This window comes from Salvelinus alpinus, chromosome 4 (assembly GCF_045679555.1).
Source record: "Salvelinus alpinus chromosome 4, SLU_Salpinus.1, whole genome shotgun sequence".
NCBI classification, from domain to species: domain Eukaryota; kingdom Metazoa; phylum Chordata; class Actinopteri; order Salmoniformes; family Salmonidae; genus Salvelinus; species Salvelinus alpinus.
In genome coordinates this window covers 49,384,076-49,396,622 of record NC_092089.1, presented here as the reverse complement: position 1 = coordinate 49,396,622, position 12,547 = coordinate 49,384,076, and the positions used below count along the sequence as shown (strand labels likewise).

Here is a 12,547-nt window from a genome sequence, read left to right as displayed (position 1 = left end):
GTCAGCCCCAGGTGCCAATTAGTCAAGAGATTCTTGAATAAAACAACTGCAGCCTCAAATATCCATTAATCGAACAACCTACTGACCAATTTGTGAGACCACAAACCTGTTGGTTCAGACACTAAAACCCTGAGGGACTCCTCCTGGCTCTAAGATGCCCTCATCCACTCCCGGTGCACTCCAGGAGTCCTAAAACAGCTCGGTTGACTTTACATCACTGCCATTTACAGTGGGGAAGAAGCTATAAGCTGGTAACCGGGGCGTCTAGCCTAGAGCGCCGGTGACTCATCGCTCCTCGGTGCACCAGAGAGCCAACAGAACCCCGTAGAGAGACACTGTGTGCGTGTACAGTGCGTGCCGTGCCATTATTCTGTGGCTATTATTAGCAACAGTAGCTACCGAGAGACGGTGTGCCGTGCTGCTCAGTGGTCACTCGAGGGCAGAGAGAGAATGACCAGTAGCAGAGGAAGCCAGGCCTAAGCAGGGGATTTTACTTGCCAATCTGACAACCAGGGTGGATGAGTCGGTGGAGACAGTGGAGAATGAGAGGATGGTCCATTGGGAGCCATGGAACAATGCAGGAAGTTTAATTAGTCCGAGTTAAGAGGAAGCAGGGGAATGCTGCTTTCCATTATTAAAACCCCAGCAAGGCAATGTCAGCAAGACAAAATACATTAGCAGAAGATAATTCCATTAAATGGCCAGTACGGGGGAAGCGCAGAGCAATATTTGGCACTCAACATGTAATGACAGTACTGTAGTCTGGACAGATACTGCATTTGAAAGTCAAAATGGACATCCCTCAGATTGAAATAACCAAATCGTTCATTTAACCACAGCCATTAATGCAACAGCCCGTTTTAAAAACGATCTAGGATCAGTTTTGCCATTTAAATCCTAAAATATCAGCACTCTTACCATGAGACACTTTATGAATACGGGCCCAGAGCTCGTATTTCCCCAGGAGGAAATGAACTTGTCTGATGGGTGGTCCGGCTACAGAGGAGGGGTTAGAGAAGGAGAGGCCAGGATGTGAGGGGGTTGACGGGGGTTAAAGGTCACCTGGGTGTGGATCTCCTCATTGATGGAGCGTTTGGCTTCCTGCTTCTTCTTCACGGCCAACAGGTCCACCAGGGGTTTGATAGTCATGCCCTGAGAGGGGGAGGAGAAGAGCAAAAGAGAAGAAAAAGGTACAATTTGAGATCCTACAGAACAAGTGATAAATGTCCATCTTTAAATACTACGTGACACCAGCGACCCGAGAGAAGCCTGTAAATGTCCATTTCAATTCCTGTGCATGTTCGTATCCTCAGTCACTGCACAGAGAAGCACTGGCTATGGGCAGATGCACACATTCACACTATGAGGCGATTGCGATCTAACGCATATTGATTAGGCCGTACCAAAAAACTAAAACATGCCGCACACACACACACACGTCAGGGTCGCACCGAGCCTTTTTTCTCTTATAATGTGTCAGGAGTTGCTAAAAACCTTTCCTCTTGACTCGAAGCAGCAGCTCAGGTGGAAATAAAATGCTAAAATGCATCCAATGTCCTCTCAAACAATTTAGCAGTCAAGCGACATTTGCATTTAAATGAGATGTGCTGGGAAACGGTATTATCAGTGCCGGTTAATATACCATTTGGCATACTGGTTCAAGCAATCTCTTGTATCCCGTTCCAGTGTGTGTGTGTCCGTTCCAGTGTGTGTGTGTCTGTCCGTCCCAGTGTGTGTGTGTCTGTCCGTCCCAGTGTGTGTGTGTCTGTCCTGTCCGTGTGTGTGTGTCTGTCCTGTCCGTGTGTGTGTGTCTGTCCTGTCCGTGTGTGTGTGTCTGTCCTGTCCGTGTGTGTCTGTGTTTGTGTCTCTCCGTGTGTGTGTGTTTGTGTCTGTCCGTGTGTGTGTGTCTGTCCTGTCCGTGTGTGTGTGTCTGTGTTTGTGTCTCTCCGTGTGTGTGTGTTTGTGTCTGTCCGTGTGTGTGTGTTTGTGTCTGTCCGTGTGTGTCCGTGTGTGTTTGTGTCTGTCCGTGTCTGTCCGTGTGTGTGTGTCCGTGTCTGTCCGTGTGTGTGTGTCCGTGTCTGTCCGTGTGTGTGTGTGTGTTTGTGTCTGTCCGTGTGTGTGTGTTTGTGTCTGTCCGTGTGTGTGTGTTTGTGTCTGTCCGTGTGTGTCTGTCCGTGTCTGTGTGTGTTTGTGTCTGTCCGTGTGTGTGTGTTTGTGTCTGTCCGTGTGTGTGTGTGTCTGTCCGTGTGTGTTTGTGTCTGTCCGTGTGTGTGTGTGTGTGTGTTTGTGTCTGTCCGTGTGTGTGTGTGTGTGTGTTTGTGTCTGTCCGTGTGTGTGTGTGTGTGTTTGTGTCTGTCCGTGTGTGTGTGTGTGTGTGTGTGTTTGTGTCTGTCCGTGTGTGTGTGTCTGTCCGTGTGTGTGTGTGTGTCCGTGTGTGTGTGTGTGTGTGTAGGCTTTAGACTTAATCTCCTTATGAGAGAGAACGATACGTTATCTGGTTAACTATTAGACCCTGAGTGGATGACAACAGATTCTGGCCCTTAAATAACACCCCTGCCAGCACCATGCACGCACACACCCAATCCAAACACATGCATAGAAAAACTTATGGACGCTAGCTAGCACGCACACACACACATGCATGCACTTACACAGTCTAACATCACTCACACACACCTTCCTACTGCAGCAATCGCACCACTGCAGGTGAAACCCCCACCTAGTCTACAGCTAAGAACATCCCAGATTGCCAGCACTGAGTAAAAAAAATGAATAAGTCATTTACTTCATAAAAGGCTTATAGAAGGCTTTATTTTAGTAGCTGCCATTTTGGGGATACTCTGCCAGATGACAAGCATCCTAGAACTTCAGCATGCATCAACAGCTTCACTGTAAGATGAGTTTTCTCAGCAGGACTGGGGAATATCTGACACATGGAGCTTCAAACGGACCGTGCGCGCGTGTGTGTGTGTGTGTGCGCGCGAGCTGCAGTGACATTTTGTCACACCAGCATAGCAATGGGTTCAAACAAACCATAAAAACCATTGGAACACTTTAGGCCTTAAAATATACTAGGGACAAGAGAGCAACAGCACACTTTAGTAGCAAAGCAACCTATTTTGACCCAAAAGCACTCTGTAATATAGTCAACTTCCTATATTTAGTGTTCACTCAGTGACACATTCGATTTGATAGTCTTTTTAACTTTCCATCATTTCAATCTGAAGACATAAGCAGAATTAGAGGGTTGCTAGCCAGGTACCAGCTCTTTTTGTGCCATCTTGCCAACTCCTATGGTGACTGGCGTGACAACTGTGGTGACTGGCGTGACAAGGTGCCTAGATAGCACGAATCAGATCTGGGACCAGGCTAATGGACTGGCCCAGTACCCACCTGTACAAACACGGTGAAGAAGATTTCGGTGATGATGGCGGTGAGGAACATGGTCCTCATGGGGAAGAGGTCCTTGTCTAGCAGGTAGCCCAGGGAGAAGGCGATGGCCCCTCGCAGGCCACCGTAGGCCACAATGAACTGGTCCTTGGTGGTCAGCTTGACGATGCGGAACTTGTTGATGATAAAGGTAAGGCCCACCACGCCTGGGGGAAGGGAGAGAGAGAGCGCACAGAAGTGAGTCAACCTTCAAGGCCTTTTATCTGATTGACTCCATGTTTGCTCCCTCCTTACACACAGCCAATACCAGCCTCATTAGAACCTAAGAAAAGGTTAAGGATCCACTTTCCAAATTGATCAAAAGCTTCTGAGAAAGAGGAGTAGAGGCCACACACTACATTGGAGACATTGGAACACACATTGTGAAACTAGCAGATTATAAGAACTAGAAACTATAGGATGTTTGGTGAGAATAGAGAATGGTCAATGGGGATAAAGTGCAATGTCAAGTCACTAGGTTTCAAACTAGAGGTTTGCTTTGAATCTATCTAGAACTGCAGAAATGACATAATACTTGGAAGAAATATTAATGCTTCCTTTTATAGGGACGTGTATCTGACGAGTCTGTTGACATCTGGGCTTCCTCGATGTGAGGACCAAGTGGAAGTCACAAGGGGCACTTCCTCTAATAGTTGCCTCATGACCTAACTGAAATATAGTGACTGGTATTCCAGTCTGGCTCCAAGAATAACTATCCCTTGTCAACTTGAGAATGTAAAAAAATCTGTATCGCATCATCTACTGAAACAACTTGATCAAATTATGACAAACTATGAGAAAGGTAGGCAATGTCACGTCATTTCTCTCACTATCTTTCGGAATCTAATGTAGAGACTGGTGCAGTACCGTGGAGAAGGTATCCGTGTCTGACTCACCAATGACACGTGACACCAGACAGAGGATGACGGTGACAGAGACAAAGGTCCAGTTCCAGGCGTGCGGCCCGGCCACCGTGGCCACGCCCAGGAAGATGAAGATGAGGGTCTCGCTCACGCTGCTCCACATCTTCAGGAAGTACTTGACGGTGGTGTGGGACTTGTGGGATATGTTGGCCTCCACGTAGGGACGCATCACCGCGCCACACGCAATCAGCCTGGTGAGAGAGAGTGAGTGAGTGAGAGTGAGACAGATACATGGGATGATTATAAATGGAGTTCTCGAAGAAAGAAACCTATTCTTGTCTGACAACGTCCCATCATTTAATGTCTATTCTGAATTGTAGCATCTTAGAACGAAAACTCCGGACACAGAAGTACGTTTTAGTATTTAATTGGAACTTAATGATTCATTTCCTGGCTGCACCTGCCGTAAGCTACCAGAGGTTCCCTGAGCAAGGAAATATGGCAGACATTTAAAGGGATACGGATATAACGAAGCAAACTATATTGTAACATAAGCATTTTGCTACACCCGCTCGCTATAAGACGTGCTAAAGTGTGTACGTGACCAATACATTTTGATTGGATTTGATATTGATGCAATATAGTGATTGGGGGGGGGGGGGGTTTACAGTTACACATCGCAACATTATTTTTGGACGATATTATATCGATATTTGACTCCCAAGTATCGATTTATGTTACTGTAGGTAGCATTAGATGGCGCTAGTCAATTGTACTTGCACCAAATGGTGCGCCAACATGTTTTTAGAACTTATATTTCCCTGACTGTTCAAAACTAGTTCTCATGCCCTCTCTTTTTATTTATATTGTTTTATTTAACTAGGCAAGTCAGTTAAGAACAAAATCTTATTTACAATGACTGCCTACCAAAAGGCTTCGTACGGGGACAGGGGCCTGGGATTTCTTTTTAATTATACAAAATAAATATAGGACAAAACACATATCACAACAAGAGAGACAACACAACACTACATAAAGAGAGACCCAAGACAACCTAGCAAGACATGTACCATGTTTTGTGCTGCTACCATGCTGCTGTTATGTTGTATTGCTACCATGCTGTTGTCATCTGCTGCCTTGCTATGTTGTCTTAGGTCTCTCTTTATGTAGTGTTGTGTTGTCTCTCTTGTTGTGATATGTGTTTTGTCCTATATTTATGTCCTATATTTATAATCATCCAACATTATTGGGCACAGACAACAGCACAAAGGGCAAGAAGGTAGATACAGCAATACATCACACAAAGCAGCCACAACTGTCAGTAAGAGTGTCCATGATTGAGTCTTTGAAGGAAGAGATTGAGCTAAAACTGTCCAGTTTGAGTGTTTGATGCAGCTCGTTCCAGTCGCTAGCTGCAGCGAACTGAAAAGAGGAGCGACCCAGGGATGTGTGTGCTTTGGGGACCTTTAACAGAATGTGACTGGCAGAACGGGTGTTGTATGTGGAGGATGAGGGCTGCAGTAGATATCTCAGATAGGGGGGGGGAGTGAGGCCTAAGGGGGGGGAGTGAGGCCTAAGAGGGTTTTTATAAATAAGCATCGACCAGTGGGTCTTGTGGCGGGTATACAGAGATGACCAGTCTTGTCTCTCTGCAGCAGACATTTAGTGAGCAATATGTTTGGAACATCCAATTGCCGTATCGAAACGCAATACATATAGAATCGTGAGAATCGCAATACAAATCTTATCGGCACTTAAGTATCGTGATAATATTGTATCGTGAGGTCCCTGGCAATTCCCAGCCCTAATACAATCCTGCCATCTATTGGTAAACATAATACTTAACATAACTATACCAGGGACAACATTTATAAGCATGTTATTATTGATAAATCAGAGCGCTCGTGAATGAGCCCTACAACCCCACCTGGAAAGCGCCCTCCATTCACCTTTTATGGTAACAAAAACACCCTAATTTGCGGTATGATTTGGAAATGTTGGAACTGGGCCATGATAGTTTCTAAAAGGAAGCGCAATGGCAAATGTGTTCACATTTCTGTAGAGGTGTGGGCAGAATGTTTGAATCTTTTCCTACAAAGCTTTACATGGGCTTGCTCCTACCTATCTTTCCGATTTGGTCCTGCCGTACATACCTACACGTACGCTACGGTCACAAGATGCAGGCCTCCTAATTGTCCCTAGAATTTCTAAGCAAACAGCTGGAGACAGGGCTTTCTCCTATACAGCTCCATTTTTATGGAATGGTCTGCCTACCCATGTGAGACTCGGTCTCAACTTTTTAAGTCTTTACTGAAGACTCATCTCTTCAGTGGGTCATATGATTGAGTGTAGTCTGGCCCAGGAGTGTGAAGGTGAACGGAAAGGCTCTGGAGCAACGAACCGCCCTTGCTGTCTCTGCCTGGCCGGTTCCCCTCTCTCTACTGGGATTCTCTGCCTCTAACCCTATTACAGGGGCTGAGTCACTGGCTTACTGGTGCTCTTTCATGCCGTCCCTAGGAGGGGTGGGTCACTGACGTGATCTTCCTGTCTGGTTTGGCGCCCCCCCTTGGGTTGTGCCGTGGCAGAGATCTTTGTGGGCTATACTCGGCCTTGTCTCAGGATGGTAAGTTGGTGGTTGAAGTTTTCCCTCTAGTCGTGTGGGGGCTGTTCTTTGGCAAAGTGGGTGGGGTTATATCCTTCCTGTTTGGCCCTGTCCGGGGGTATCGTCGGATGGGGCCACAGTGTCTCCTGACCCCTCCTGTCTCAGCCTCCAGTATTTATGCTGCAGTAGTTTGTGTCGGTGGGCTAGGGTCAGTTTGTTATATCTGGAGTACTTCTCCTGTCTTATCCAGTGTCCTGTGTGAATTTAAGTATGCTCTCTCTAAATTCTCTCTTTCTTTCTCTCTCTCGGAGGACCTGAGCCCTAGGACCATGCCTCAGGACTACCTGGCATGATGACTCCTTGCTGTCCCCAGTCCACCTAGCCGTGCTGCTGCTCCAGTTTCAACTGTTCTGCCTGCGGTTATGGAACCCTGACCTGTTCACTGGACGTGTTACCTGTCCCAGACCTGCTGTTTTCAACTCTCTAGAGACAGCAGGAGCGGTAGAGATACTCTTAATGATCGGCTATGAAAAGCCAACTGACATTTACTCCTGAGGTGCTGACTTGCTGCACCCTCGACAACTACTGTGATTATTATTATTTGACCATGCTGGTCATTTATGAACATTTGAACATCTTGCCCATGTTCTGTTATAATCTTCACCCGGCACAGCCAGAAGAGGCCACCCCTCATAGCCTGGTTCCTCTCTAGGTTTCTTCCTAGGTTTTGGCCTTTCTAGGGAGTTTTTCCTAGCCACCGTGCTTCTACACCTGCATTGCTTGCTGTTTGGGGTTTTAGGTCGGGTTACTGTACAGCACTTTGAGATATCAGCTGATGTAAGAAGGGCTATATAAATTTGATTTGATTTTGTTGTTCAATATTTTGTTTATTGATACATGATTGTGTTTCTATCTCCTGTCTTGGTATAGGCTCAGATTATATAGGCTATGATGTCGCACTCCTATCGCACAGCACTGTAGCCTACACACTGTCAAATAGGCTACCGGTCTATTTACTTTCGAGCACGCTTGGCTATTGAATGAGCAACTGATAAACTGTAGTCTACTATTTGTTGTGTAGCAGGAATAAACCAGTCATGTCAGAAAAGGAGAGACATGTCCTGCCATAGGATAATGACTTAGGCCTATATAATAAAATAAATACGTTGATCCTATGCGATCGCCTTGCCAACGTCAAATGTATCAGTTTCATCATTAGGCCTACGTTTTACGGTTTTCTACCAGCCTACTGTTATTATAATAATTCCTGTGCATCAAACACTTCCTTTTCCTATACAATTAATCAACCACTAGAAGTTGAGCATAAGCATGGTCTGAGCTGTACGTGGAGAAACGCACACTTTCCCGTAAAGGGAAAACTCTGCGCAAAAAAGGTTAAGTGTCTTTTTTTGTGCGCACACACACTTTTGATAAATGAGGCCCCATGTTACTACATGAATCCAACTACCTACAGTGTAAATATAGGCTACATTACATGCAGGTTAAAGCTAATGACAAAGTTAAAGCCTAGTACTTCATGGACATGGCATAGAAAGTAGTCACATCAATTAAACAGATAAAAAACAATACAGTATATAAGAGAACAAGTATTTCACGTACAGTAGAGCCATTGCAACAAGGATACAGTTTGTTTTGGAAACTGTGGCGTAAGAGCTTATGAAACAAGGGCTCCATTTCCTCAGCTTGTTCCATGAGTTAACCAATGACTCACTGTGATTGGACGTATGGTTCCCGAGTGTCTAGCGTGAGTCAACCCTCCTCAGTGACTTTAAGGGCAGCCCATCTACCTCATTCCCTTACATAACAACACTGCTGTTTGTCCATCATTTCCGCCACGGACGGAGTGCCAACAGGCCTGGGAACAGACTGTCCTACAGTCCTACCATTGCGCCTGTAAAAGCCGCCGACAGGAAACTCAATTCATCAGCAGCACCTATGTTTATGATCCATATTCCATAATTCACCACCTTTTAGAAAAAAGCAGGAGACAAAAGCGGAAGAGAGGAGAGGAAGGGCGATGGGCCAGAGGTGCGACAGGGGGGCTGTAAATTGAGCGTTGTGTATCCCTGCTCTGGGCTGCACATCCTTCGGCCTGTCACGACATGTAGGTGAGTTACTGCCGTTTTGATAGAACTCGTAGAACTGTCCTTGGCTGGGACAGGCCCGGTTACATTGTATTTATTTGACCATTTAGGTCATGAACATTGCTAAGAAGCTAAGAATCGAATTCAGTGTACACTTATGTGAGAGATCTTTTTCCAAGGAAATGTAGAAGATAACGCACGAATAAGACATAGTCATACTTTTCCTTGAGCTAAACACAGAATAAATGGTGTTGCTGGACCAGCCGGACAGGTTCGAAAGGTCACGTATCACAGCCACTCTGTCAATGCATTATAAACACTAAACCTCCACTTAGCCACAGCCTAACCATAAATCTCACGGAAACCTTTTTTTATTATCAACAATATCTATGATTCATGACAGAGAGAAACTCAAAAAACCTTGGCCGCTAGGAAGATTGTGTGTGTGTGTGTGTGTGTGTGTGTGTGTGTGTGTGTGTGTGTGTGTGTGTGTGTGTGTGTGTGTGTGTGTGTGTGTGTGTGTGAGAGAGATTCCGCGTCTGTCTGTCTGGCTTGTCTGTGAGTGTGTGCGTACCTGATATGATAGAAATTCATATGATTTATATGTTTACGGTAATGGTAAGATAATGACTAAATTATTTATAAGTTTAAGGTAATGTTAAGATAATGACTAAAAATATTCCACCCTGAAACCATATAATTGTATGAAATGTATTAGAATCATAAAACTATAATCTGATGATGCGTGTAGTTTTAGTCAGAATTAGAACAAGGACCGTTTGTTCCTTGTTAGTATGTAAGCAGGGTGCAAGTGTGAAACAAATGATCAGAGGAGCTATCGACAGACAAGTTGTACTACTGTGTTCCTTACAGGACATCCTGTCTCCACCCGTGGAGGGGAGAAACTGTTAGGCTTGCAGAAAATGATGAAACATGTTGCAGATTAAACAATGTATCAGTGTAGTGGGAAAACACCGACTGTCTGAGCAAGGCGTAGCTTAAGATTTGAACTTGTTTGTGTGTGTTATAAAGACTGGGTTTGTATAATAATAATAATAAACGTTTTGACTATTGTAAACTGGGAAATCTGTCTGTTTCATTTAAAACCAGAACCTTACAAACTCTGGGTTGCAGACTGAGTAGATTAATTGACGTTTATGAACATTGATAACGAAATTCTCATAACAGTACCCCTCACTTACGCCATAATTCCAGACAGGTGGAACATCTCAGCCGAGAGGTAAGCCATGTAGCTGTAAACGAACACGAAGAGGGGCTCGATGACGCGGGTGTGCGAAGTGAACCGGGAGGTGAAGGCCGCCAGGATACCGTAGATGGCGCCCACGGCGATGCCGCCCAGCGACACAATCAGGAAGCAGATGACCCCGAGGACCACGTCCATCGGCGTTACCTCACCTGCGCCAGAGTACTCCTCAAACAGGTGGTATAAGACCTAGAGAGGACATGGGGGGAAAGAGAGACCTTCGAGACATGGCTCAAGTGTACAGAGAATAACAGAGCCCACACCCGAGTGCTCCTCAAACAGGTAGTATAAGATCTAGAGAGAATGGAGGGGGTTTGACACTTTAGAGCCTACAATCGAAAATAAACCTGTTTGGATTCCGTTGGTAAAAGCATGGTGCTAGCACCCCAGGGTCATGGGTTTGATACCCGCTGGGGCCACAAAATGCATACACTCCCTGTACTGTGGATAAAAGTGTCTGCCGAGTGGCATATAAACCAGTGATATTATGTGGTCTAACGTTCTGGTATAGTCACTACAGGAAAGATAAAAGTTTGCGTAATCTCTCGTGGACAGACGCATGTAATAAATGGTATCATAGCGTGTCAGGCTGTGGGATGCGACAACTAACGTGGAACTTTTTTCCGGGGCCCTGATTTTTCGGCACTGATAATTTGGCCAAACTATTTTAAGTAAACTGGTGCCATCAACAAGACAGCCAGTGCGTGGGTATAATCAGCAGAGCATAAATATAGCAACAGGAACCGTTGTGCCTCATAATATATGCCACACAGCACACGACTTTATCCAAAGAAACTTACAGTAGTGTATTTTTAATAGGCCTATGTGATGCATGCACCATGCAAGGACGCCACCAGCAAAATAAAAATAAACTCCAAAATGTTTTTTATACTTTATATTTTCAATGACCAACCCATAAGAGAGAGATGGTCCATCTCACAACTGTTTCAGCAGAGGAAAGAGAAGGAAGCCGTGAGAGAAGATAATTGAAAATAGATTAGGGCACTGGCGGCCCACTAAACTGGGTCAGCTTCACCAAAACCTAACTAACCAATCCCTGGCGAGGAGCTAAATGTTAGCTAGAAGGTATGAAGTCAATATCCAGTGACAGAAGTATGGTGGGATTTTCCTAAAAGACTAGGCCTAATTCAAATCGGGCTAATTTGGTACTAGGCCATTCTGATTTCTTGTGCCAGTCCAAACCAATATCCTGTCCACAGAAATAAGAACACAATCACAGGCCAACTAACAACTGAGTCCTCTTCATATGGAGGATGAATGTAGACTACTTCTGAAAATATAGTTTGGTTTTATTATATTGTACTGCATAGCATAGTGCTGAATAGTATTGTACTGCATGGCATTATCTTTTTGGGGGGGGAGGATGACCCTGACGTGATTGTACTGTAATTCATTCATTGATTGTCTAGAATTGCATTGTACTGTATTGCCCTGCATAACACTAAATACCACCCCATCCACCACTCACTCACCACAGTGACGGCATCATTGAGCAGCGACTCTCCGAACACCAGAATGTGCAGCAGCTCGTTGATGTGGATCTCCTCAAACACAGCCAGCACGGCCACCGGGTCCACGGCCGAGATGATGCTCCCGAACAGCAGGCAGGGCAGCAGCTCCACCTGGCTCAGGTACGTGCCCTCGATCTGGCACACGGCGTAGAGGAGACCCCCTACGAAGAAGGCGTTCCACAGGGTGCCGACCACGGCGAACATCAGGATGGTGCCGATGTTCTCCATGAAGGGCCGGATGGGCAGGAAGTAGCCCGCATCCAGGATGATCGGGGGGAGGAGGCACAGGAAGAAGAGGTTGGAGTCCAGCACGGGGGGTACCTCCTCGCCCGCCAGCTTGATGAGGCCGCCAACAAGGAGGCCCACCACAATGAGCAGACAGGACTCGGGCACGATGCTGGACAGCCGCGGGATCAGGTGGAATCCTGAGGGAGGGAGAGGGTGATTAGATGCATTGTTCTCGTTCATTGTTCTCGTGGTTTACACTTTCTAGGCGGCATCTCGAATGTACCAGTCACATGAAACTTCAAACTCATTGAAGATAAGAACCAGAAAACAATCCCCAGTGAAAAGCCCCACCAAATGCATATTCCGTTTCTAAGTGAGCCACCCCATTCATAGTGCTTAATAAGGTCCAGATACTGCCAAATTCAAATGGATGAAATGTATCAACTAGTCGTATTAATTACCTCTGAAAAAAGAAATCAGTATTCAGAATAGGCTTAGTTTATAAGTGGAACAGAAGCTAATTT

The 12,547-nt window shown here is 45.6% G+C and overlaps 1 protein-coding gene across 3 annotated transcripts in view; it reads right to left on the bottom strand.

Annotated features, from left to right (window-relative positions):
• Window positions 1–12,547, bottom strand: part of LOC139573858 (sodium/hydrogen exchanger 1-like) — a 47,801-nt gene that overhangs the window by 13,063 nt on the left and 22,191 nt on the right. For all 3 annotated transcript variants that reach the window (XM_071397785.1, XM_071397786.1, XM_071397787.1), the window contains exons 2-6: window positions 11,757–12,220; window positions 10,202–10,452; window positions 4,326–4,543; window positions 3,394–3,596; window positions 1,063–1,152 (exon numbers count right to left, since the gene is read on the bottom strand). In XM_071397785.1, the coding sequence (XP_071253886.1) occupies window positions 1,063–1,152; window positions 3,394–3,596; window positions 4,326–4,543; window positions 10,202–10,452; window positions 11,757–12,220 (1,226 nt within the window). The remainder of the gene's footprint in view (window positions 1–1,062; window positions 1,153–3,393; window positions 3,597–4,325; window positions 4,544–10,201; window positions 10,453–11,756; window positions 12,221–12,547) is intronic.